General features: G+C 49.0%; 1 protein-coding gene across 9 annotated transcripts in view; it reads left to right on the top strand.

The window, feature by feature from the left end:
• Window positions 1-27,007, top strand: part of ABR (ABR activator of RhoGEF and GTPase) — a 253,021-nt gene that overhangs the window by 182,960 nt on the left and 43,054 nt on the right. For all 9 annotated transcript variants that reach the window (XM_060204094.1, XM_060204095.1, XM_060204096.1 and 6 more), the window contains 7 exons: window positions 1,396-1,561; window positions 6,524-6,646; window positions 7,015-7,090; window positions 8,058-8,162; window positions 9,127-9,201; window positions 13,630-13,727; window positions 14,089-14,220. In XM_060204094.1, coding sequence (XP_060060077.1) covers window positions 1,396-1,561; window positions 6,524-6,646; window positions 7,015-7,090; window positions 8,058-8,162; window positions 9,127-9,201; window positions 13,630-13,727; window positions 14,089-14,220 — 775 coding nt within the window. The remainder of the gene's footprint in view (window positions 1-1,395; window positions 1,562-6,523; window positions 6,647-7,014; window positions 7,091-8,057; window positions 8,163-9,126; window positions 9,202-13,629; window positions 13,728-14,088; window positions 14,221-27,007) is intronic.

Consider the following 27,007-nt stretch of genomic DNA (forward strand, 5'->3'; position numbering starts at 1 on the left):
TATACTTACAATCAGAGTGAGCACTCAATTCTGGGTTCTGCTCTTTCCATTTCATTCCATGAGCATTTTCCCTGTCTCTGTCTAATCTTCATAATCATCATTTTACTTTCCTATGTGATGTTACCAGTACATTTGCCATAATTTGCTTAAGTATTCTTCTTTCATTAGAAAACTCTAGATTTTTTTGCTAACAGCAATTAAGTGAATATTCATTAAATCCTCTGCTGCCATTTATTGAGTGCTTATGCTATACCAGGTGCCATGACAAATGCTTCCCAAGTGTCATTTCTCATCATTCCAACAACTCCATACAGTAGGTATATTATTACCCCCACCTCACAGATGAGAGAATGACTTAGAAACAGGTAGATAAGTTGCCCAAGACCAGACAGCCAAAAGTGGGGAAAAAAAGGACAGGAAATTAAATCTGACTTGTGAGCTTCCCTTTCTCCATCTCTGTCCCCAGTGATGGGTCTGCTTGGTGCTGGGAGCAGGCAAAGTTTTCAGTATTGCTTCACAGTCTTCCACCTACATTTTCTTATGGCCCACACTGCCTAACAGTCCAATGGAAACAAACCGTTTGTACAGTGCACTACAAAGGGATCAGGATGAGCAACGCAAAGCCATGTCCTAGGAAGTGTGAGAGATCAAAAACAGAAGCTTCAAAAATTCCCTGGAACTAATCACACTTGAGGCCATTCTAAAGCATAGCTAGTTAGTCAGAAGCATGCATGCCTATGCCATCAGTCCTTTGTCCATGACGGACATTGCTAGTAACCACAGCACTAATATACCACTAGGCTTAGATGTGGTTGTATAATCGTCTACCTAGTACCTGATAAGACCTTTTTAGATAAGAGCACTCAGGAGCCAGAAGACAACTCACCTGGTAGAGCACACACTTTACCAAGCACAGGGACCTAGATTCAGGCCCTGGGAACCACTTGGGAGCACTATGTGGCACTGGGGGGGGGAGGGAGGAGTGGGGCAGTATGAATGATGGACCAGTGCTGTGGTGTTTCTTCTTCTCTCCCAATCTCTCTCTCTCTCTCTCTCTCTCTCTCTCTCTCTCTCTCGTCCCCACAGCTATTGGTTTGATGCTTAAAGGCATGAAGCATACTGAACCAGAAGCCTGGAAAGGCCAAGGGCCAGAGACCTCACTGCTGCCTGATCCCTAGGGGCCTGACTCTCATTGCTCTGCTCATGTTCTGTCTTGGCCTCTTAAAGGACAGGCGTCATTCTTGCCTATTCTCTATAAGTTCCTTGTGGGTGATTCTTTGGTTCTGGTTCCCAAGTTCAGAAGTTCAAGTTTGAAGAGTCCAGTCCCTTCTAGCTCATGTCTCATGTCTCCCTCCCTCTGGATTTTTCTTTTTTCCTTTTTTTTTTTTTTTTCAGGAAGCACCAGCAGTATGACTGCAAGTGGTACATCCCTCTGGCCGACCTAGTGTTTCCATCTCCTGAGGAGTCTGAGGCCAGTCCCCAAGTGCACCCCTTCCCTGACCATGAGCTGGAGGACATGAAAATGAAGATCTCCGCCCTCAAAAGTGAAATCCAGAAGGAGGTGAGCTGAGCCTGGCATCTGAGCTCAGATACAGAAGCTGACCCTTTTTTTGTTGCCTCCAGGGTTATTGCTGGGGCTTGGTGCCTGCACTACGAATCCACTGCTCCTTGCAGCCATACTTTTTCCATTATTGTTTTGGCTGCTGCTGTTGTTGTTGGATAAGACAGAGAGCAGTTGAGAGAGGAGGGGGAGAGAAAGACAGATACCTGCAGACCTGCTTCAGTGCTTACAAAGTGACCCCCTGCAGGTGGGAGCCAGGGACTAGAACTGGGATCCTTGCGCTGGTCCTTGCCCTTCACACTGTGAGTACTTAATCTGGTGTGCTACTGCCCAGCCCCCCTCTGACCCTTTCTATTGGGCCCATTAAACTCGGTGTGCCAGGGAGGTGGAAGGAAGAGAAGTTTTAAAATTTGGGAGTCTAATAAGGGAGGCAGGATACAGGAGTGCAAGGCTTTGAATTCAGACTCTGGTGAGTTCCAGGACTTTGAATTTGAACTCTGGTGCCATTGTCTCTAGTTCTATGTTCTTACTACATAGCATGTATTAAATAGGTGGGTTTTTTTTTTTTTTTACTTTATTTATTTATTTATTTATTTTCCCTTTTGTTGCCCTTGTTGTTTTATTGTTGTGGTTATTATTGTTGTTGTTATTGATGTCGTTGTTGTTGGATAGGACAGAGAGAAATGGAGAGAGGAGGGGAAGACGGGGGGGGGGAGAGAAAGACAGACACCTGCAGACCTGCTTCACCACCTGTGAAGCGACTCCCCTGCAAGTGGGGAGCCGGGGGCTCGAACTGGGATCCTTACGCCGGTCCTTGTGCTTCGCACCATGTGCACTTAACCTGCTGCGCTACCTCCTAACTCCCAAATAGGTGTTTTATAAATAGTTAATGAGGAATAAATGACCAGAAGATCACAATAGTAACCCTGGGGGGTTGGGTGGCACTCTAACTGAAGGTGCTTGTGTCCCAGCTGGTCACCCTGACCAGCGCAGGTAGGTGTGTTCTACTTAACTGCCAAAGTTAATTTAAGCCTGCTTCTACATCGGGTACTGCCCATCACCCTACTTCAGGTCCATCCTGTGACTTCAGGTCCATCCTGTGTGTGTTTCTTACCCTTTCCTAGCAGTGCCCTCCCTCCTGTCCTAGGTGTGCAGATAGAACTTACTGAGCTCCACTCCACTGCACATGACACATAACAAGGGTCACTAGAGCTAGGTCAGGAGAGAGAGAGCTCACCAGGCAGAGCGCACACTTTTTACCATGCATCCGCGTGGGGACCGGGCCCAAGCCACTACATGGGAACACCATACACAACAGGTTCTGTGCTGTCTTCTCTCTCTCTCTCTCTCTCCTCCCCCTTCCTTCCTTCCTTCCTTTCTTTCTTTTTTTTCTGCCTCCAGGGTTATTTCTGGGACTGGGTGCTGGCACTACAAATCCACTGCTCCTGTTGACCATTTTTTTCCTTTTTATTGGATAGGACAGAGAGAAATTGAGAGGGGAGGGGAGACAGAGAGGTAGAGAGAAAGAGACATCTGCAGACCTGCTTCACTGCTTGTGAAGCACCCCTCCCCCCGGATGAGCAAATCCTTACGTGGGTCCTTGTGCTTAGTACTATGTGACCAGGTGCACTGCCACTGGAGCTCTCTCTATTTTTTTTTTTAAAGAGTCCTCTAAGAGTTCTAATATCACACTACCACAAAACCCTGGCAAAGCCATGGAACAAAACAAAACAAAAAAAACCTAAAATCACTGAAGCAACCTAGTGCCATTTTTCAAGTCATGTAGAAAGTGACTTATTTTAATAATATCTTTTTGAAACTTAACCAATTTTCTTATGATAAATTTTCACTGTAACACTGGTATATTGTAACACCAACTGTTCACAATGTTCATGTATAATATAGAGCTGGTCACTCCCGTTGTTAAATATTTCAAGGGTATTTTTCTAGATTCTTCTATGTGTAAGGAATGTCTGCATAGGAATACATAGATATGTGTGGTTTTGTTTGGTTGTTTTTTTTTTTTTTTTTTTTTGCCTCTAGGGTTATTGCTGGGGCTCAGTGCCTGCACTGCAAATCCATTTACTTCTGGGTGACATTTTTCCCCCTCTTGTTGCCCTTGTTCATCATTGCTGGTTTGTTTTTTTTTTAATTATTGTTATTGCTGTCATCATTGTTGGATAGGACAGAGAGAAATGGAGAAAGGAGGGGAAGACAGAGAGGGGGAGAGAAAGATAGACACCTGCACACCTGCTTCACTGCTTGCAAAGTGACCCCCTGCAGGTGTGGAGCCGGGGGGCCTCAAACCAGGTGCCTTACTCTGGTCCTTGCACTTCGTGCCACATGCGCTCAACCTGCTGCGCTACCACCGAGCCTCCAGATATGTGTTTTCTAATGAGATCAGATCACACACACGTTATTTTGTAGTGTGAGCTTTCACCAACCGGTACACCTGAGAGCACTGTGGGTCGAGTGGAATCTATTTAACAGTTGCATTCCATTCTGTTGCTCTACTACCCAGTGCGTGTGGCTATTGAAATTGTTTCTGGTTCTTCCCACTTAATAGGCAGGTCTGCAGCAGACATCACCGGGCTCACTCATCCTTCTCTCTGGTAGATTCCCTACAAGAGTGGGATGACTGGGGCAAAGGGCTTATGCAGTTAATTGCTAGATTTACCTCTGAAAAAAGTGTATCCAATTACATCCCCTCCACCGTGCATGACAGTCACTGTTTCCCCACACTGTCACAACACTGACTGAGCAGTGGTTACGGATTTGCCACTCTAGTGAGTGAAAATGGCTTCAGGGATTATTTTAACTGAGGAACTTGAAGATGACATTGGAACTGAGGCTTGACACGTAACAGCAATTAATATAAAGCAGGTCCTTTGTAAAATGCAAAATTGGAAAATGGGAGGCAAGGGAACACTGGCTTAGAGGAGATGGCTTGTTACAGAGCAGGGAATGATACCAAGAGGTGGAGTGGAGAGTCTAGGGTGGGGCATGGTGGGATATCAGCGTAAGAACTAAGTTCAGAACCGAGCTAGGCCAGAGGTGGGGCTTTATGCTGATAGATACATGAGATCTTCAAACAGAGTGTCTCATACGGTGCCCAGGATTTATAGCCATGCCTGGGTGATGACACTGAGAAGCTAATGACCCATGAAAGCATGTCTTTTGAGTCAGGGAGCTAGCCCAGCCTGTTAGAGCATCAACTTGTGTGTCTGAGGCCCCAGAAGCCACGGGTTCAATAGCTGGCACCACCTTATGTCAGGGATGAGCCATGCTTTGTTTTCTCTCTTGCCCTCCCTCCACTCTCACTCTCTCATAATAAATAATTAATTAAGTTAAATTCTTTTTACTGTGTGGTCCAGGAGGTGGCGTGGTGGGTAAAGCATTGGACTCTCAAGCATGAGGTCCTGAGTTCAGTCCCTGGCAGCACATGTGCCAGAGTGATATCTGACTCTTTCTCTCTCCTCCTATGTTTCTCATTAATAAATAAATAAAATCTAAAAAAAAAAAATTCTTTTTCCCAGAAAGAGAGTTATTGATGTGGCCAGGGTTACTCTGTTAGCACTGTTCCACTGATCCTGATGAATGCTTTCTTTTTTCTTTTTTCTTTTTTTTTTTTTTTGTTTAGATAGAGAGTGAGATACAGAGAGAGAGAGCAAGGCAAAGAGAAAAGGGAAAGGCGCTGTCCCACCACTCAGAAAGCTTCCCTGTATAGAGACTGCCATAGGGTAGCCAGGGACTCAAATCCAGGTCCTAGCACATGATGAGGTGTGCACTCTACCCAGCAAGCTACCTACAAGCCCCTAGAAAGTTAACTTTTTAAAGAATTATTTATTTATCCCTTTTGTTGCTCTTGTTGTTTTATTGTTGTAGTTATTATTGTTGTTGTTGATGTCGTCATCATTGTTGGATAGGACAGAGAGAAATGGAGAGAGGAGGGGAAGACAGAGAGGGGGAGAGAAAGAGAGACACCTGCAGACCTGCTTCACCGATTGTGAAGCAACTCCCCTGCAGGTAGGGAGCCGAGGGCTCGAACTGGGATCCTTACGCTGGTCCTTGTGCTTTGCACCACCTGTGCTTAACCCGCTGCGCTACCACCCAACTCCTGAAAATTAACTTTTATATGAAGCTTCCCAGAGCAGGGACATGCCTTGTAATACAGGGTCACATGGGGAAGCACTGAGGATGCAGGAGTGAGGAGAGGAGAGGCATGGCCTGGAACATATATTATGTTTCGCTGAGAAAAGGAGATCAGAGCTAGACAAACAGCTTAGTTAGAATAACGTTGGCAGGGAGTCGGGCAGTAGCGCAGAGGGTTAAGCGCAGGTGGTGCGAAGCGCAAGGACCGCCATAAGGATCCCGGTTCGAGCAACCGGCTCTCTGCCTGCAGGGGAGTCGCTTCACAGGCAGTGAGGCAGGTCTGCAGGTATCTATCTTTCTCTCCCCCTCTCTGTCTTCCCCTCCTCTCTCCATTTCTCTCTGCCCTATCCAACAACAACGACATCAATAACAACAATAAAAATCAACAAGGGCAACAAAAGGGAAAATAAGTCAATATAAAATAAATAAATATTTTTTAAAAAGAATAACATTGACAGTCTCTGGCTATGGGGTGGTTTCTGAATGCTCTCTAGTTGTCTGGCCCTGGGTGGCTTAGGCAAAGGAAATGTGGCATCACATCTGAGAATTCCGTAAAGGAAGTGGTTGGAGTGTGCACTCAGGGTTGGTTTGCATAGGAAAGGTATGCTCACACAGGAGTCATTTACCATCATAGAAACTGGCTTCTCCCTGGCCAGCTAGTCCTCCAAAATGCAAAAGCTTCTTACATTATAGGGGGAAAAATATGTTTAATCCATATGGACACAGGAGACTGTTGTGCTTCCAGCTGCTGGGTAGTAGAAGTGACGTCTGAGTGTGAGGGAAACCATGTCTCCCCTGCTTCCCCTACAGAAAGCCAACAAAGGCCAGAGCCGGGCCATTGAGCGCCTGAAGAAGAAGATGTTTGAGAATGAGTTCCTGCTGCTGCTCAATTCCCCCACAATCCCATTTCGGATCCACAATCGGAATGGAAAGGTCAGGAACGTTGAGGGCATGGGGAGGGCAGGACAGAGACAACCCCCTTCCTTAGTCCAGGGCTGCCAGTCCAGTTGTTCTTTGCCCTGAACAAGAACTCCCCAAAGAGGCTGCCAAGGCTCCAGCCTTGGGCTCCAACTCCCCACTGATGTGGAACCAGTGCCCTCTGCTGGCCATCACTGGCACCTCCATTTGTGACATCTGGTTTCTGAGAAAAGAATCCCTCCTCCCAGTGACTTGCTTCTTCCCCCAGCCAGTCTTGGGAGTATCTGAATCAGAAGGAGCTTTGTGGGATGCCCCAGAATGTGGGAGGTGTGTGTTTGACTTGACTGTAGTGGCCCCACTGAACTCTTACCTACTCTCTTCAGAGCTACCTGTTCCTGTTATCCTCTGACTATGAGAGGTCAGAGTGGAGAGAAGCAATTCAGAAACTGCAGAAGAAGGGTAAGGTCTTGTCCCCCTCTACTCCACCCTGACGGGATCTGTGGCAGTAATGGACCTTCTCCATTCCCAAGCTCTTACATGCCTCCATCTCTCTCTTAGCCCTCGTTTATCCCATAACATTGCCAGGACAGGTGGCTCTTAATTGGCATCACCAGTCAGTTGAGATTCAAAAAGTGTAAGTCATCTGCCTAAAGCTGGATGAGTTAGCGGTAGACTGAGGGCTGGCAAAATAGCTCACTTGGATAGTGCATTGCTTTGCCATGTGCACAACCCAGGTTTGAACCTGGCCCACACCACTTTGAAGGAAACTTCAATGTTGTAGTATCTATCTATTCATCCATCCATCTATCTATATCTGTCTATCCATCTATCAAAAAAAAGCAACAGGACTGAACCCATCTCTCTTACGCCATTGTTCTCTCTTACTTTCGCTCTCATACACGCACATACATGAACCTGTTTAGTAAGAATTTTCCATTCTGGGAGTCGGGCGGTAGCACAGCCGGTTAAGCGCACATGGCACAAAGCACAAGGACCGGCGTAAGGATCCAGGTTCAAGCCCCCGGCTTCCCACCTGCAGGAGAGTTGCTTCAAAAGCGGTGAAGCAGGTCTGCAGGTGTCTATCTTTCTCTCCCCCTCTCTTGTCTTCCCCTCCTCTCTCCATTTCTCTCTGTCCTATCCAACAATGACAACAACAATAAAATAACAAGGGCAACAAAAGGGAATAAATAAATAAATAAATAAATAAACAGGAAAGAATTCTTTAAAAAAAAAAAAAGAAGCTTCTATTCTTCCCCCTCTAGTAACAACTATAATTGTCCCCCTATGAGTGTCCACAAGTCTTCCCTCCCGTCTAATAGCCAACTTTGCCCCTTGTGCTAAGAACTCTTCCAGCAGCCCCAAGGAAGAGCAGTAGGTCCTAGTGAGCATGTGACGACACCCCCTTCTCTCGTATCCTCTCCTGCAGATCTCCAGGCCTTTGTCCTGAGCTCAGTGGAGCTCCAGGTGCTCACGGGATCCTGTTTCAAACTTCGGACAGTACACAACATTCCTGTCACCAGCAATAAAGACGGTAAGACCTGGAACCCGAGGTTGTGCAATCAGCAGTGCAAGCCCTTAGGGCATTGCTGGGGCCTTCCCCAAGGACCCAGCCAGACACTTGGCTACAAATGGCTGCTCTCTGCTCAGCTCGTCTGCGATGACTCAGTTGCCAGGAACTGGAATAGGGGCTGCAGTCTATTGAGTTCCCAGTGACCCAGGCTCCTCCCTGATCCCCTGTGCTTTGATAGGAGAACCTGACACACTGTGCACTTGGGATCATATTAATACATTCATAAGTTGGTCAGTTAATCAAAGCAAAAGGCTGAAACATGGGTTGGCATGGAAGTGGTTAGAGAATAGATAATTAGTGTGAACAGTAATACCTGGATTATCTAAGAATCATATCTTGGGAGGCCTTGGATGCCGAGAGAGGGATTTGTTTTTCATGCTTTAAGTAGGGAGCTTACGGGAGGTCTTTGAGTAGGACAGATTGGTGATGGGGCTAAACCAAGGGGAGTAGATTCTGGCTGCGTGTGGATGCTGCTTGGAAGGAGTCCACTCTGTGAAAGAAGTTTTGAAGGCAAGTTTTTCACAATATAAGCCCTGAGCAGGAATCAGAGATGGATAGTCTTTTATCTACTTGTACTGAATGACTTATTCATTTTTACTCTGAAAGGCCAGACTGAGTATTGGGGGGAGGGTATCTGTGACATATGCAGGATTCAAATGTCAAAGTCGGGTAGGAAACTCCTGGTTCAGGAAGTTAGGTGTGAACAGATCTCACCAACAGAATAGAGGGAGCAGGGCATGCACTCACATGGCAGGAAGCTGTCGTGGTTGGGAGCTTCTTCATCTGGCCACCAGATGGTGCTGTTGGCCCGAGGTTTCAGACTGGCTCCTGAGCTGTCAGCCTGCTGCCAGCCTGAGGGGGGAGTGGGGGGTGACCCTGAGAACCTCTCACCCCCCTTTGTCCTGTATCCTTTGATCTCTTGCAGACGATGAGTCTCCAGGACTCTATGGCTTCCTTCATGTCATCGTCCACTCAGCCAAGGGGTTTAAGCAGTCTGCCAGTAAGTGCCCCTGACTCCCCACCCTAGGAAACATCCATCCTTTCCCAGAAACTCCCTGTGGAGCCTGTCAAGCCCCACCCGCTCTGCTCTGGTCAGCCCAGGCTGGGGCTCTGCTACTGCCTTGAGATGTGGGGTGGCTTCCTCCAAGGTTCAGAACTGCCTTCTCTTGGCAAGGCAAACTTCCCTGTCCTCTGGCTCCAAGAACTGCTCTTTCCCGAACCCTCCCCTAACCCCAGCTTTGAGAAGCCCTGGACTCCAGCCCACCATCTACCCATTACAGTCTATGTGACCTTGGGTAAATCTCTGCTTAGACAAATCTCTGCATTTCTCTGAACCTCAGGTTCCTTCTCCATAAAAAAATAATAATAAAATAAAAAGCTGTCACTCTTGTTAATACCGACCTAAGGGCAGGCTTATATGTGAGTGTGTGTGCAACCCAGCTGCCACACACGTCCCTGTTTCTGCCTTTGTCACTGCCCGCTAAATCTATGTGGCGTTAATGTTTCACAAGATATAATTATATTTATCTTTAATGGTGTTCCTTTTTTTATTATTGATAGAGAAAGAGAGACATTGGACATTGGAGATATTTTTTAAAGATATTTTTGTTGGGGGTCGGGTGGTATTGCAGCGAGTTAAGTGCACATGGCGCAAAGCGCAAGGACCAGCACAAAGATCCCAGTTCAAGCCCCGGCTCCCCACCTGCAGGGGGCTCACTTCACAAGCGGTGAAGCAGGTCTGCAGGTGTCTATCTTTCTCTCCTCCTCTCTGTCTTCCCCTCCTCTCTCCATTTCTCTCTGTCCTATCCGATAACAATGACATCAGTAACAACAATGATAATAACCACAAGAAAAATAAAACAACAAGGGCAACAAAAGGAAAAAAATAGCCTCCTGGAAGAGTGGATTTGTAGTGCAGGCACTGAGCCCCGGCAATAACCCTGGAGGCAAAATAAAATGATTTTAAAAACTTTTTAAATATTTATTTATTTCCTTTTGTTGCCCTTGTTTTATTGTTGTAGTTATTATTGTTGTTGTTATTGATGTCATCATTGTTAGATAGGACAGAAAGATAGACACCTGCAGACCTGCTTCACCGCTTGTGAAGCAACTCCCCTGCAGGTGGGGAGCCGGGGGCTTGAACCTGGGTCCTTACGCCGGTCCTTGCGCTTTGTGTCACCTGTGCTTAAACTTCTGTGCTACCACTCAACTCCCAAAATAAATATTTTTATTTATTTATTATTGGATAGAGACACAGAGAAATTGAAACGGAACGGGGAAATAGGGAGAGAGACGGAAGACACCTGTAGACCTGTTTTACCACTCATGAAACTTCCTTCTGTGGGTGGGGAGCAGGGACTCAAACCTGGGTCCTCACGCCACTGCAGGGCTTCCCTGGATGAGTGTATTTACTCTGGCATATGTCATCCTGGGGATCAGAGTCTGGACCTAGAGCTTTTCAGACTAACAATCTAGCTACTGAACCACCTTCTGGGCTACAATACAATTCTATTTTTATCTTGGATTTTTCTCCCCAATAGAAACTTGTAAATTGCTTAGACAGCTAATAGTGTCTCCCCATCTGCCAGATGAGGAAACTGAGTCAGAAAGATGAGAGGAGTTCACAACAGGACCAGAAACCCAGGACTCAGCCTGCTTCCTCCCACCCCCATTGCTTCCTTCACTGGCATTGAGACCTGCTCTTTGCCTCTTTCCCTGTGGTGCTCACGGGATCCTGTTTCAAACTTCGAACCGTACACAACATTCCTGTCATGGAGGTTATGCCATCAACTCACAGATGACTACTCAGTACACATTCACAGCGATACATGAGTTCCTGAGATCAGTGGGCCTCCCCTCTGGCTTCCTGTCACCTCCTGGCAAATGTGACTCCAGCATCCATCGTACTGTCTTGTCAGTTAAATTTGCCTCGCCCACCATGAGTTCTCAGAGGGCAGCGACCATGTCTTTTTTATACATGTATGAACAGGAGCTCAGAAGTGCTGCGTAAGGGGCGCTGGGTGATGGACACCCAGTAGAGTGCACACCTTGCCGTGCTCAAGCATCTGGGTTCAAGCCCTTGGTTCCCACTTGCAGGACAGGAGCTTCACAAGTGGTGGAACAATACTACAGGTCTCTCTCTCTCATCTCTACTAGAAAAAAGCAAAACCGTGACTACCAGGAGCAGTAGAATCATTGTGCAGGCACCAAGTCTCAGGCATAAACCCTACCAAAAAATAAAATAGAACAAAGTTAAATTAATTTTGGGAAAAGAATATTATGGGCCAGAAACACAGCTTACTTGGATAGCGTGCTGCTTTGCCATGTGTGCCACCCAGGTTTGAGCTTGGTTTGGTGGGGACCTCATTGAAGGAAGCTTCAATGCTGTGATCAGTGTCTCTCTCTCTCTCTCTTTCTGCCTCTGTCTCTAAAACAAAAATAAATAAAAGATGAAAAATATATTTTAGGGGCCATGGGGTGGCACACCTGGTTAAGGGCACACATTGCAGTACACAAGGCCTCAGGTTCAAGCCCCTGGTCCCTGCCTGTAGAAGGAAAGCTTCACAAGTGGTGAAGCAGGGCTGCAGGTGTGTCTCTGTCTCTCTCCCTCTCTATCTCCCCTAATCCTCTAGATTTCTGGCTGCTTCTATCCAATAAATAAATAAATAAATAAATATATTAAGCTCGCTCTCTCTCACTCTCTCTCTCTCTCTCTCTCTATATATATATATATACATATACACAAATGCTGTGTAAAGTACTGTGATTTTCTGGGCACCCCTCCCCCAAGGTGTGTGGGCAGACCCTCAGCCTGTGAAGAGAACTTCCAGTTCCCTTGTCTGCTCCAACCTGCCAGGCATCCCTCTAGGATCCTGGGTTTCATTCTCATTTTACACACAGAGAATCTAAAGTGCAGAAGATTCTAGGGTCTTTCTTAGGGTCACACCAAGAGGATATGCAGATGGTAGAGAGCATGGCTATCTTCTGACCCCAGAGCCCATACCCTGTCTTGTTCTTGGTGCCAAGGCACAGTGCTGGCAAAAGAAAAAAAGAGAGAAAGGAAGAAAGAAAGAAAGAAAGAAAGAGAAAAGAGAAAAGAAAGAAGCTTCTGGGCACAGGATGCAGCTCAGGAACACAGTGAATGCTTCATATGTGTGGACCTTGGGTTCAGTACCCAGCACCACAAAACTAAACAAAGCTCCTGTTCTTAGTGATGCTGATGTAGTGGAGGAAAGGGAGATGATAAACACAAACCAAAATGATCACTTCAGTTAAGTGAACGGTGGTGAAAAAAAAGAAAATAGCGGCAGGAGGACATTTTCAGTCATCATAGTGAGTGAGGGGTCTTCTTCTCTGGAGACTAAATGCCCTCTGGAGACTCTCACCTCAAAGGCCAGTGATACCCCTGGTGTCGGAGGGAGAGGGAAGGGGTTGCACTTTGAGTCAGCTTGGGTAGTGAAGACCTGCCATGAGGCCTCATGGGGAGGAGAAAGCCTGGCAGAGATCAAGGACAAAAGGACTGCAGGCACCTGGCAGGGGTGGGGGGTGGGGGAGGAGCTAGTGGGGCTGCAGGATGGTAAATGGGGCAGGGCTTGGCAGGGTCCTCTTAAGTGGAGGACAGAGAAGTGCGATGCAGCCAGAACACACAGGACTGTGGGGAGCACCCCAGGGGCTCAAACTTGAGGCCTTGCACGTGGTAAACTGTGCACTCTACCTGGTAAGCTATCTCCCAGTCCCTACAAAATAATGAGTTTTTTATTATTGTCGCTTATTTCTTATTTATTAGCTAGAGGCAGAAATCAGGAGGGAAGGGGGAGATAGAAAGAGAGACACCTATAACACTGCTTCACCACTCATGAAACTTTCCCCTTGAAGGTGGGGACTGGGGTCTTGATCCTGGGTCCTTATGCATTGTAACATGTGCACTCAACCAGGTTCACCCCCACCTGGCCCTGAAAGTAATTATTTTGCTGCCACCAGGATTATCACTGGGGCTTGGTGCCTACACAATAAACCCACTGCTCTTGGCAGCCATTTTTCCTTTTCTCTCTCTCTTTCTCTCTCCTTTCCTTTCTTTATTTTCTTCCTTTTTTATTAGATAGGACAAAGAGAAATTGAGAGGAGATGAGGTGTCAGAGAGAGAGAGAAAAAGAGACACTTGCTGACCTACTTCACCTCTTGTGAAGCGTTCCCCCCCTCCCCCCCCCCCCCCCCCCCCCGCAGGTAGGGAACAAGGGCTCAAATCCAGGTCCTTGCACATGGTAACATATGTGCTCAATTGGATCCACCACCACCTGCTCCCCTTCAAATGTAACATTTTATATAAAATTTCCCAGAGCAGGGGGCATACCCCGTTGTGTAGGGTCACATGTGTGGCCCCCAACCCCTTCCTGGACTAATCCCTCCTCTCTGCCTGTCCTCTCTGCAGACCTGTACTGTACCCTGGAGGTGGACTCTTTTGGTTATTTTGTCAGCAAAGCCAAAACCAGAGTGTTCCGGGACACAATGGAGCCTAAATGGGATGAGGTGAGTAGAGGGAGGGGGTGTCCTGGAAGAGAGACCCCTTCCCACAAGCCTGTGCCTGATGGGGCCCACCTCACTGCCTGTGCCCCAAGCCCTCCATTCCCTGCTCACCCTGCTTCTGAGCATGGCGTTACATTCAGATATGAAGTTCCAGCTCAAGCTCCAGAGTCCACGTCCTTCACTTCAGCGTGACATGGAAGCTGGGGTGCTCCAGAGAGAGGGCAGCTCTGCCTACCTCACAGTGTGGTGCTCACAGGCCTCCCCCACTCGCCATCACCCATGCAGAGTTGAGTCCACACCAGCCAGATGCCTGCCATGTGTCCTAGATCTAGAGGCTCAGAACCCTCACCCCTTCTCTCCCCAGGAGTTTGAGATTGAACTGGAGGGCTCTCAGTCCTTGAGGATCCTGTGCTACGAGAAGTGCTATGACAAGACCAAGGTCAACAAGGATAACAATGAGATCGTGGACAAGATCATGGGCAAGGGGCAGATCCAGGTGAGGGTCCAGGTACAGCCTGGGAGGAGTTCTCTTTGCTCTCCTTGGGTACGTGTGTTTGCTGAAGCCAGCGCTCGCCTGCCTGCTTGGCAAAGGTAACTTGTTCTGGTTTAAGAACAGCACCCCCCCAAGATGGTGTCTGTCCTGTGCTGGAAATGGTATCTAAGTCTAACCCAGAAGCCCATACTTGTGTGTGGTTGGTTCCCTGGTCTCCCATACCTGAAACAGATGGTTCATCCCCACTTCTGTAGGAAGGACTTGAGAGAGAGAAAAGCTGCCTGTGTTTTCATATCCCAACTCCAGTCTACTGGTGACTTCCCACAAGCAGTTGAGAAGGATTCTGAGGTTGGATCTCTGAGTGCTGTGTTTGGTTAATAGTGTCTGCCCATCATTTGTCATCTGACGAGAAGGGCTGGGAATGCAGCTGGGTTCCTGGAGCTGCTAACAGTTGCTAAGTTTATTGGGCCTTACTCACTTGTGCCTGAAGTTCATTAGCTTCGGGTGGGTTCTATAGGTTATCAGCACAGACAGGTTCTGAGTCCCATCAAGAGTGTAATCCTGGTTATGTTTGGCAAAGCAGAAAGCACAGTTTGGTAAGGAAATGTTTCTGTGATTAACCTTCCAGGATTTCAGGACTATTGAGTTCAAATATATGATCATCTCTGCTATATGCCCTGGTGCCCATTACTGTAGATAGGGGACAGACCCTGTTTGCAGGCCATGTCTCTGGGATTCTGCCGGATTTGAAGATGACTTCTCTTCACTTACCCATCCAGAGGGTGCTGGCTTAAGGCAGACACAGCCACCCCCACACCATCTGGCACCTTGTGTGGCCTTGTGCTTAAAACAAGTGGCCTGGATTTGGGGGCACTTGTTTTTGAAATCAAGGCAGATAGGACCTGGCACACACAGGGACTGAACTTTGGCCTGAGTCTCTGGACTTAACAATTGCCCCAGATGTGATCTGACATGAGCTGGAGGCTGCTTTCTCACAAGAAGTACTTGTTCTCTTGATGCATTGTGGAGGCTGCAGCACCTGTGATTGGGCTCTTGGTGGTGTATCGCCCCTGGGGGCCCCATGCAGGCCTCCTGCTCTCCCACTTGTCTCAGGCTCCACTGTGCTAACAGGTGGTTGGCATTATTCTGTTAGAGACCGACCATCTACCTTGTGTCACCTGTGTTCCTAAGCATATCCCTTCCTAACACTGTGGGACCTGCAGCCTGTTCTTCAGCACTGTTGCCAGGGAAACAGTGTTGCTAGGCAACCATAAGCCAAGCTTCATTATTTAGGATATGATGACTGATGAGAAGAGAGCACTCTAAATGCAGCCCAAGGACAAGCCGAGCTAGCTAAGTCGTGGGCACTCCATCTCCACACCCAGGTTGGGCTGGAGGGACAGGCAGAGAGGGAGTTCCAGGCTTGTTCATCTACCCCCAAGAGAGACCCAGCCAAGTAACCTGGCCAGCTGCCAGCAACCCCTGTGCTCCTGGTGCCAGAGAAATGGGGAAGTTCAAAAGGGAGCCCATTCAGTGAGCACTGTGCGCCTGGGCTCCTTGGAACATACATTCCAGGGCTCAGTGGCATGGCCCCCACCTGGGCTTCCAGCCCTCCAGCCTTCTCCCTTCTCCCAGCTGCATGTGCCCTCCAGGGGAAACAGACCATAAATCATAACACCTCGGAGACAGGAGCAGATGGAGGCAGTGGGGGGAGGCAAGGAAGCCTGGTTATGTTTGGCAAAGCAGAAAGCACAGTCTGCTGAGGAAACTGTCTGTGTTTAAGCATCGAGGAATGTTAAATGCCTGGGAGTTGATATTAAAAGAAACACAAATCTTCCTGCTGCCAGCTGACCTGGGCCCGTGAGTGGGCAGTTTAGAGCCAGCTTGTTCTGAGGGTTTCCAAGTCTCCCAGCCCTCAGCTCCTGGCTTATTTGTGGTGCTGTTTCTCTGGCCTTCCTGGGCACCAAGGATGAGAGGGAACTAGGGTGTCTCCCTTGAGGGTTAATCATGTCTCAGAAAGTCCCACTTGCCCTGTAACTGCATCAGAGCCACAGAGAAGAGTCCGAGCTGGTGGGGAGCCCGCACTGGGCCATCCCTTGGGACCACAGAGTAGTCTGCTCCTACAGCTCATTCCCACCCCTTCCTCAACACATCTCAGTATCATCCCGACACCAGCCTCTGGCTGTCAGTTCTGTCCCCTTCAGCAGGCATCCAGGGTAGAGCTGCAGGTGGCCTTGCAGTATGTGCAGAGGCCTTGGGGATGCTCGGGGGCCTGGAGGAAAAGCAAGGAGAAGCCCGTCCCCTCCCCACCTCCCCTTCTTCCTAAGCCCCTTCTCACTCAGTTCATCCAGACAGCAATGGCAGACCCATTTCTAGGCTTCCAGGTATTTGCCTGGTGTGGCAGTGGAGGCAGGAGATCTGGAGTGACAATCTGAGTAACAGATGGATGACAGCCTTCACAGCCACCATGAAGGACCTCATTGATCCTGGAAACACATCGCATTGCAGTGGCCATTGCATTAGAGATGAGGATACTGAGACCCAGGTGCCTCTGCAGGGACAGCCACACTCTGCTCTGTGCTGGGTCCTGGTGCCCCAGACCTTCCACATGGAGTCTCCTGGGCAAAAGTTGCTGGCCTTGTTTATGGCCTGGAGAAAGGGCACCAGTAGGGGCCCACCTCAGCCCTGCATGACGGTGTAAGGTGAGCTGAGGGATCCCCGAGTCTGCATTCCTCTTACCTAAGCAGGAGACATTCCCACCTGGTGCCCCTGGCAAGGAGAAGCCCAGTGAGCATGTGTGGAGAAGAGCTGGAGCCTTCCAGTGTATTCAGCTCAGGGGTGGGCTGCCCCAAGGGGCAGACGGGTCCAGCCTCAAGGCGTTGACTGCCATATTGGAAAGACCAAAATATCGATTGATTCCAGGCCACCAGAGGACAAAGCAGAATGCCAGTAAGCATGATGATGACATCAGAAAGCTGACTGGGAAGCTAGCACTGGGCTAACGCTGACAGCCATCATCTCTTGAGTATCTTTACGGTATCCTGTGTCATGACTTTAAAGATGAGGGAGCTGGGGCATGAAGGGGTGAAGTGATCCATCAGTTTAGGTGAACATGGGACCAGAACCCAGGTTGCCCCTCTCGTGGTTCTCCTACTGTTCCCTACATCACCAGGTAGAAGCTTGTGCCACGGGAATTCAAAGAAGGAAAGAATATCGTGGGCTGGAATTAGGGAGGCTTCCAGGAGGAGGTGGAGACAGACGAATGTGAGAGCACCAGGTTTTTTAAACCACCCAAAGCAGTGTTTATCTTAGAAACAAAATTTGCTGCCTTGAAGAGACTTGAAACATAATCGCAAACCTTCCCTACTCCTACTCCTCTGAAAGAGTTTTTTTGTTGTGCTTCTCTTTTCCTTCCTTGAGTATATACATTTGATACTGTTCTACTGAGAGTGCATGTTCTGTATTCTCCCCGTTGGTCCATAGTATTATCATAAAGCCCATTTTCCCCCCTAGGGCTCCATGTAGTCAATGTAGTCATTACTATTACCTCATTTGATACATTGTCAAAGGGGCGTCATATGCTTTATAAAAATCATTTTGTAGAATGGCAGATCATTGCCATTTGAGGTCTCTGTGTAATTCTAGCAAGGTGGGCAGGCTCTGGAGCGGGGTGGGGTGGGGGTGGGAGGTGGGGGGTTTCATGGCCAAGGACAGGGAGACAGGAATGTACAGGGAGTATCCTCGGAAAGGAAGGGGCATCCTGTTGTGAGCAGGAGGAGTTTTAGACAAGGAAGAGGGAGAGGTTGAAAGAGAAGTACTAGGGAGTCGGGCTGTAGCGCAGCGGGTTAAGCGCAGGTGGTGCAAAGCACAAGGACCGGCATAAGGATCCCGGTTCGAGCCCCGGCTCCCCACCTGCAGGGGAGTCACTTCACAAGTGGTGAAGCAGGTCTGCAGGTGTCTGTCTTTCTCTCCCCCTCACTGTCTTCCCCTCCTCTCTCCATTTCTCTCTGTCCTATCCAACAACAACAACAACAATAATAACTACAACAATAAAACAACAAGGGCAACAAAAGGGAATAAATTAAATAAATATTAAAAAAAATTTAAAAAAAAAAAGAAAGAGAAGTACTAGTAGCAGCCACTTACTGTTTTAGGCCAGGGAGATACTAGAGGGCATTTGATTGCCTGACTGGAGGCAGGGAACTGGTAGGGAGGAGAGGGGAGGGGAGCACAAGGAATTAGAGCAGAAAAGGGTGACATGACCACAGTCACGCAGCTTAGTAGTGATTGAGCAAGGGCTCCAAATTTGGAAGCCCAAACCCGGGGTGCTCATGCTCAGCCAGCTAGTGGGCAAGTGAGGGAAAGAGAATGTCCATGATGGGAGAGGAGGGAACCTTAGATGTCAGTCTGTGACTCCTGAGTCTGTCCTTTGTTGCTGAAAATTTAGTGGAAGAGCTTACCAAACTAGTATATTTTTCTCTTCTCTCATGCTCAGGAATTCTTCCTTTCTTCCCCAGACCTAAGAAGTCATTCCCTTCTATCAGGCTACCCCCACTGCCATTGTTTCCTTTCTGTCCCTACCCTCCATCACCCCTCCCCAACCTCCCAACCCCCGCCTGGGGAACAGCCCAGTCTGAAGGCCCTGCCTTAGACTGCCTTGGCCTCCTGGCCTCTGGGGACTCCAGTATGTTTATCCCAATCTATTTCCAACCATGCTGCTGCAGGCTCCAGATGTGCTGTCCCCAACTGGGACCTAGCCACTGACTGATTAACATATTCCCAGGGTCCAGCCCCTGTTGGCTGGCTGAGCCAGAGGGAAGAGCTCTCCCTAAGGGCCGCACAGCTCAGTTCCTGCCGCCAGCTCTGTACTGGAGAGGGCTCCATGGCCCAGCAGCTCCCAGAAGAGTCCCTCTGGGCCCCTTTCCCCATTCTCAGCTCAGCTGCAGACCTAGAGATAGGCCTTACCCTCAACTTTGTGTCCCAGCCCTGGACAGGAAGTAGCATCACTTTCCTTTGAGCCTGCCAGGAATATTGGTATGCTTGAGATGCTGGAGTAAGAAGAGGCAGGGTTGTGACCTGGGAGGTAGAACAGTGGATGAAGTGTTAGAGTCTCAAGCATAAGGTCTTGAGGGGTTTTTTTTGTTTTGTTTTGTTTTTATGTTTTTGTTTTTTATTGCCACCAGGATTATCACTGGGATTTGGTTGGTGCCCACACTGAATCCACCACTCCTGGTGGACATTTTTCCTTTCCTTTTATTTTATTTTATTAAATAGGACAGAGAGAAATTTAGAGGAATGGGGGAGACAGGGAGAGAAAGATTGATACCTGCAGACCTTCTTCACCATTTGTGAAGCTCCCCCTGCATACACAGGTGGGGAGCAGGGGCTTGAACCCAGGCCTTTACTTGAGCATGTTAATATGTGCTTTCAGCCAGGTGCTCCACGGCCTGGCCTCCATGGTCTGGAATTTGATCCCTGCATTGCATATGCTGAAGTAATGCTCTGGGGATTCTCTATCTCATTAATAAATAAATGAATGTGAAAATAAAAGAAGGAGAAGCAGGGTTCCAGGCCAGGAGAGAAGCTCTAGCTGTCCCTTTGCTTTAGATGGTAGCCGCCCCCTACCCTGCCCCGAATTGCAAAGTTGAGGTCTGATGGGTTGCCTCATTCTCCATCTCCCTTCTGAAACTTGGAGCCTGTATCAGAGAGAAAAGAGGGAGCATTTCATTTGACATTCTTAGTGGTTTGTGAGGAGTCAGAGCTATTGGAACTGGTCGTCAGGAGCAGATTCCAAAGGCCAGTCCTGCCCTCGCTATTTCCTGAAATGGGAGTGTCACAGGCTGGCAAGTCAGACCATAGCCAGTTGTTACTCAGGGACACACTCAGTCACAGCTCAGTGACATGAAGTCCATTCACCTGGTTGTGCAGTCATCCCCACCATCCATCTCCAGAACGTTTTGTCTTCCCAAACTGAAACTCCATGGCCTTGTATCAGCAGCTTCCTGGCATTCTCACCAGCTCCTGACAACCACCCCATCTACTTTCTGTCTCTGTGACTCTAACTACTCTGGTTGCCTCAAACGAGTAGACTCACACAGCACAGTATTTTTGGGGACTGCCTCCTTTCACTTAGCATTCTGTCTACAGGTTGATTTACAGTGTAACCTGGGTCAGAATAGCAATATTTTTTTTATAAAATACTTAAATTTTTTTTATTTATTACTGAATAGAGACAGAGAGAAATTGAGTGAGAAAGAAAAGAGATAGAGATGGAAAACTAGAGACTTCTGCAGCACTGCTTCACAACTCATGAAGCTTAGGCCCTCAGGCATGAAAGTCATTTGCATAACCATTAAGCCATCTCCCCAGCCCTAGTCCGCCTTTTTAAAGTGAGTTGCTTGCACCATATTTCCTTTACCTGTTCCTGTATAGGTGGCTTTGAATTGTTTCTTACTCCTTCTTACTTTTAAGACAAAAAGCCTGGTCCCTGATGGTAAGATTTCCATGAGCTCCTTCTCTCTCTCTTTTATTATCTTTATTTATTTACTGGGTAGAGAGAGCGAGAAATCCAGAGGGAAGGGGTGATAGAGAGAGAGAGAAAAAAAAAAGACTGCTTCACCACTCGCAAAGCTTCCCCCCTGCAGGTGGGGACTAGGGGCTCGAACCCGGGTCCTTGTGCATTGTAACATGTGTGCTCAGCGCCACCACCCAGCCCCTGACCCTCTCTTCAGCAAACTCCCCACCTCTGCTCATTTTCTCCATCTCTCACTGTAGAGCCGCGCCCCACCACCCCTAGAGCATGAGCAGTTACCATTATCGTCTTCTAACTGAAGAAAACAGCTGCATACACCTGGCCTTTGTCTCCCGGGTTAGGCGTCTCTTTGAGCCCTCTTCCCCCCTATCCCTTGCTGGCCCTCCCTGTGGTCAGTGGCTGGGGGATATTACACGCTGAGTGTAGTTACCTTGCTACTGTGGGAAGAGCACTGGACTCAGGTTCAGAGACCACACCTGGGCCTCCTTTTCTTCACCTCCTCTAATTATCCCCCCCCACCCCACCCCGCCACCCTCATTGCCAGCTGCTGTAAGACGCAGGGTGGAATGTGCTTGCGTGAGTTGGGCAGGGCTGTACTGTGCACTCCCAAGCTTTCCTTAGTGTTTTATTTCCCCCCTTTCTGCTGATTAAGCTCACTCTACGCAGCAGGACCTCACCACACAGTGAAACCGTCAAGATGACCATTTGGCCAGGGCTGAAGGGCTTTGAAGCCAGAGTTTAGGTCCAGAGTCTAACTTCCTCTGTTCATTAGTTGGGATATCAAGGGTAAGTCCTTTTGTCTCTCTGAGTCTCAGTGTCCTCATGTGTAACGGGTTCTGCTGTGAAGTGGATGTGAGAGACCCATCAAGTGGACCAACATGATAGCTCACCCAGGAGGGCTCCTGCTTGTCATACACACTAGCCAGGTGGAGGCCTGACCCCCACACACTGGGTAGCAGGGAGTGGCCCCATGTGGGGAGACTTAGGCTGAGTTGTGTCTGTCATTTTAAGATGATGGTATCCTGACCTTATGAAGCCACTTCAGAGCAAACAGGGAGGTCAAAGTTTAGTCCTCGGCCCCTGCCGGGGGCTCAAACGCAGATCCTTGCATGGGTCCTTGCGCTGCTCAGTACTGTGTGCACTTAACCAGGCCCAGCCCGGCTCTCCCTCTACCTCCCCCTTCTCTCTTGATTTCTGGCTGTCTCTATCCAATAAATAGAGATAATAAAAGTTAAAAAGAAAAAAATAATAAAATAAAAGTTAAAAAGAAAAAAAAGTTGAACCCTCAGCACTGACTGACCTGCGGTCACCCTGCTGTCACCCCTGAGCTGAGCAGCTTCTCCCGTCCTAACCACCCCCTCCCCCGCCCTGCCCCTCCGGCAGTGCAGCTCAGGCCCAGAGTGCAGAATGAGGAAGGAGCTGGGAACAAGGGGCTATTGTCAGCCAGAGCTGTCTGCTTCCAATTACTCTGCGAGCATAGGGAGGTTCAGAGTGACTGTGGGTCAGGACCCTGCTGGGGCAGTGCCCAGGGCTCCCCCTACATCAGTGTCCTCCTCTGAGAGGTCTGTTGTCCTGGTTTCATTCTGTCCAGGAGTCAAGCATGCTGCCTTAACTGCTGGGAGCTCTGGGACTGGCTTAGTGGACCTGGAACACCTTCTGGCCCCTCTGCTTCTTCAGGCCTTAGGAGGTGCCTGGGTTTCGCCCTGGTGAGGTGACAGAGGGTAACTGTGTGGGTCCTTAACACTACCCCTATCCATCCTTCAGACCACACTGAAAACAGCTGGGCTCTTGGCCCCTGGGCCCTGGCTTCAGCCAATGTGACAGCAGGGTAGGGCCTATCCCTTTTGTTTTACCATCCCAGACCTCAGCCTGGTCAGATATGCACATCAGGGGAATGTCTGTCTTTCTGATTTGTATTCTGTATCCCTGCTGCTCTCAGGGCACACATAGGGAAGGGGGTGTCTCTGCTACCAGCACCGCTGTGCCAGCCCAGAAGCACATGGAAGCAGGGCCAGAGAGGAGGGTTGAGCACCAGAGTTGTGTTCCTAGGCGTCTGGTGACTAGAGTCCTTATCTGGCCCAGCCTGACCTCCCCATTTGTTCTCCTGAGCCCCACCTGCTGCCACTTCTCCAGGCAGGTCCAGATGCATCAGTCATGCTTAGACATTGGGCAGCAGAGTGGGAGAGCCAGGGCCCAGAGACCCCCTGCCTGCTGTCCAGAGACTGCCTCACACTGCAGCACAAACTTTTCCCACCCCGGCTCAGCCACCTGTGTCACCCCAGCACCCCTGGCCTGGGGAGCCTGGACTCTGCCCAGGGGTGTTGGAGACAGCAGATGATGGCTGGAGTCTCCCTTCCTCCCTCCTGCCCCTTTGATAATATCACCTGGCAGGCAGTCTGATGTCAACTCCCCAGGACTGCCTCTGAAGGCTGGGTGACAAGTAGAGAAGCCAACCCAGAGAGGACTTTGAGACCTGATTCACCTAGCCACTCCACAGATCAAAAGGGTACTCCTGGACTCAGAGGCAGACATCCCCGCTTTGGTCCCAGTTCCACTGAGTGATGAGGTAGCCTGTGGGGTGGGAAGTAAAGGAGTCCCTGGAGGTGACAGGGCCTGCATACTGGACAGTGGGTATCAGTAAAGGCTGACCTCCTGACAGGTAGAGGCTGATGTTTCTGCCTCCCTAGGATTAAATACACACACAGGTCCTGGGGGGCAGTGAAATAGCTCACTTGGATAGTGTGCTGCTTTGCCATGTATACAACCCATGGGCAGCCCCCACCACATTGATCGGGGGACCTTCTGTGCTGTAGTCTTTTTTACTCTCTGTGGGTTTTTGCCTCCCTGTCTCTGTCAGAGGGAAGGTAGGAAATAAGGAAGGAAGTGAGGGAGGGAGGGAAGGAAGGGGATCTGTCCTGAAGCCTGGAGATGACTCATTCAATAGGTTGTACATCTTCCTTTGAGTGAAGCCATGGGTTCGAGCCCTGTGGCACCACATGAGAGCACCATGGAGGGTGCTAGAAGAAGTCCCTTGGATAGTGGAGTTCTGAGGTGTCTCTCCTCACTTTTTCATCTCTCTCTCCCCCTCCATCTAAATACTGTTCTTTGTTTGTTTTTCCCCTCCATCTAAATAGAACAGAAACTTTGGGCCAGGGAAACCTCTTGGTAGTGTCACACGTGTGGGGCCCTAGTTCATTCTTTGGTACCACATAGAAAAAAAAAAATTAAATAGGGGGTTGAGCACAGCGCGTTAAGCACAGGTGGCACGAAGCACAGGGACCGGCATGAGGATCTCGGTTCAAGCCCCCGGCTCCCCACCTATAGGGGAGTCGTTTCACAGGCGGTGAAGCAGGTCTGCAGGTGTCTGTCTTTCTCTCCCCCTCTCTGTCTTCCCCTCCTCACTCCATTTGTCTCTGTCCTATCCAACAACGACATTAATAACAACAACAATAATAACTACAACAACAAAACAGCAAGGGCAACAAAAGGGGGAGAAAGCAAAATTAAAAAAATATGTATATATTTTTTTAAAAAATATGCAAGGTGGCCTCCAGCTTGCAGCCCACTCTGACAGCACAGCCGTTGCTGCAGCCCTGAGGATTGTAGGCTGTGTGCCCTCACTGAGAAGAGGAGCTAACCCCTCGGCACTGCCCTCATGGGCTGGCTCAGGGAGGGCTGGGTGCAGCCTTCTCATCACCCTTGGAGTGAAGAACTGAGCTGTGCTGACTTCAAAGTCAAGGTGACCCAGAAAACAGTAGCCCAACTGACTCTGAGATAAGTGTGAATCCTGTAGTGTGGCCACTGAGGGGAACCCACCCCCACAAGGCAGAGACCCAGAGTTTTCCCAGAGTGGGGAAAGAAGGAAAGATAAGACCAGAATTTCTCAGATCTAGAACTCTGACCCAAAAGTTTCCCTAAAAAGCCCCTAATCTCCTCGCCTCCACATCTGTCCTGAGGGAGGCAGGGCCAGTGGCAGCCTGTGGTTGGGAACACAGCAGTTCTCATGGGAACTGTTTCTTAGAACTGCTGTGACACCATCTCAGGGTGGCAGAGCTTGGGGTTACTGGGAGGACTCCCCAAGGGAGAGCATAATGGACAGAGAAGGTATGAGCAGGTCGGACCCCCCACACCCCTGCTTCATCCAGGGGCCCCTGCTCTCTGCTTTTGCTGTTGACTGAGGGGGTGGAGAGATTTTAGCATAAGGTTTCATTTGAGAAAATAAAAGGTGGGGTGAGGGTGGGGTGGATAAATGGATAGTGGTGCTTAAATGGATAGTGGTGCACCTGGTAGAGCACACAAGTTACCATACACGAGGACCAGGATGCAAGCCCGGTTCACACCTACAGTTGTGGAGCAGTGCTGCAGGCGTCTTTCTTTCTATCCTTCTCTCTCTTTTTAAAATTTTTATTATCTTCATTTATTTATTGGATAGAGGCAGTTAGAAATTGAGAGAGAAGGAGGAGGTGGGGGGGGAGAGAGAGAGACAGACAGACAGACACCTGCAGCACTGCTTCAACCACTCGCAAAGCTTTCCCCCTGTAGGTGGGGACCAGGGGCTCAAATCCAGGTCCTTACGCATTGTTTTTTGTTTGTTTGTTACCTCCAGGGTTATTGCTGGGCCTTGGTGCCTGCACTACAAATCCACTGCTCCTGGAGGCCATTTTTCCCCCTTTTGCTTCCCTTGTTGTTATTGTTGTCATTGTTATTGGATAGGATAGACAGAAATCAAGAGAGGAGGGGAAGACGGGGGAGAGAAAGATAGACACCTGCAGACCTGCTTCACTGCTTGTGAAGTGACTCCCTGCAGGTGGGGAGCCAGGGACTCGAACCTGGGTCCTTACACTGTTCCTTGCTCTTGGCGCCATGTGCACTTAACCCATTGTGCTACTGCCCAGCTCCCGGTCCTAACGCATTGTAACGTGTGTGTTCAACCAGCTGCACCACAATCCAGTCCCCTATCCCTTTCTCTATTTCTCTTTCTCCCTCCCTGTTTGTCTCCCTCCTTGCTGTCTCTATCAGAATAAAGAGGAAACAATAAATAAAATACAGCAACCTATAGCAGTGGAATCATGCAGGCACTGAGCCTCAGCAATAATACTGGTGACAAAAAGAAAGAAAGAAAGAAAAAAATTATGTTAATGACCAGTTGTTTGGTCCAGCTCCTCATTCTTGACAGGTGTGGAAATTGAAGCCAGAGAGAGAAAGTAGCTGCTGAATCCACTGTAACCAGCAGGACCAGCACTCAGCCTTCCGGGGGCTTGCTTTTGTTCACTTACAGCCCAGAGTTGGGTGGAAAAGAATTGCTTAATAACTGAGAAAAAGGAAGAAAGCCTGAAGTCTCAACAGACACTGCCTCCTTTCAAGTCCTGCTGAAGGCTGTCATGTTTTCAGTGTATGGCCTGAGAGGCCTCAGGAGTGCTCTACTTGCTGGCCAAGCTGGGGACCCTGGCCACACCGAGCCCTTGCTGTGAAGAGAGGCAGGATAGTGGCCAAAGGGCCTGAGTGTGGGTTTGACCATGAGATCTGTAAAAAGGAATGGATGGACAAACAGTGGTTGTGCTCTTCCCACTCTGTCCCTGGTGGGTTGTGTCTGAGATAAGCAAGATGTTCCCAAGACCCCAGTGGATTGTCTATCCATTTCCATGACCAAATATACAATAAGAATTATCGGGGGGAGTCGGGTGGTAGCGCAGCGGGTTAAGCACAGGTGGCGCTAAGCACAAGGACCGGTGTAAGGATCCCGGTTCAAGCCCCCAGCTCCCCACCTGCAGGGGAGACACTTCACAGGCGGTGAAGCAGGTCTCCAGGTGTCTACCTTTCTCTCCCCCTCTCTGTCTTACCCTCCTCTCTCCTTTTCTCTCTGTCCTATCCAACAAAGACAACAATAATAACTATAACAATAAAAACAAGGGCAACAAAAAAGGGATAAATAAATAAAATATTTTTTAAAAATTATCGGGGTTGTTAAGGGACAACTTCTGGGGTTCTTTCAGCCTTTTCAGTCCACCTGGAGCCACCCAGCACCCATGAGACACCAGCCTGAAGGTACTCTTTCTTAGGAAGTGGAAGAGTTAGAGCTACAGGAAGTAGCATGCACTTTGTACTTCCTGTGAGCCAGCTCAGATCTCTGGGGAGGTGGAGGGACTCCCATACATCTTGCGCAGGCTAGGTTGGGCTATGGAACAACCAGCTTTTAATCCTGACTGCGCTAGCTAGGTCCTCATAGTGGGTGCACGTCTTAAACCTGGAACCCACCCT

This window comes from Erinaceus europaeus, chromosome 12 (assembly GCF_950295315.1).
Source record: "Erinaceus europaeus chromosome 12, mEriEur2.1, whole genome shotgun sequence".
Classification (NCBI taxonomy): Eukaryota; Metazoa; Chordata; class Mammalia; order Eulipotyphla; family Erinaceidae; genus Erinaceus; species Erinaceus europaeus.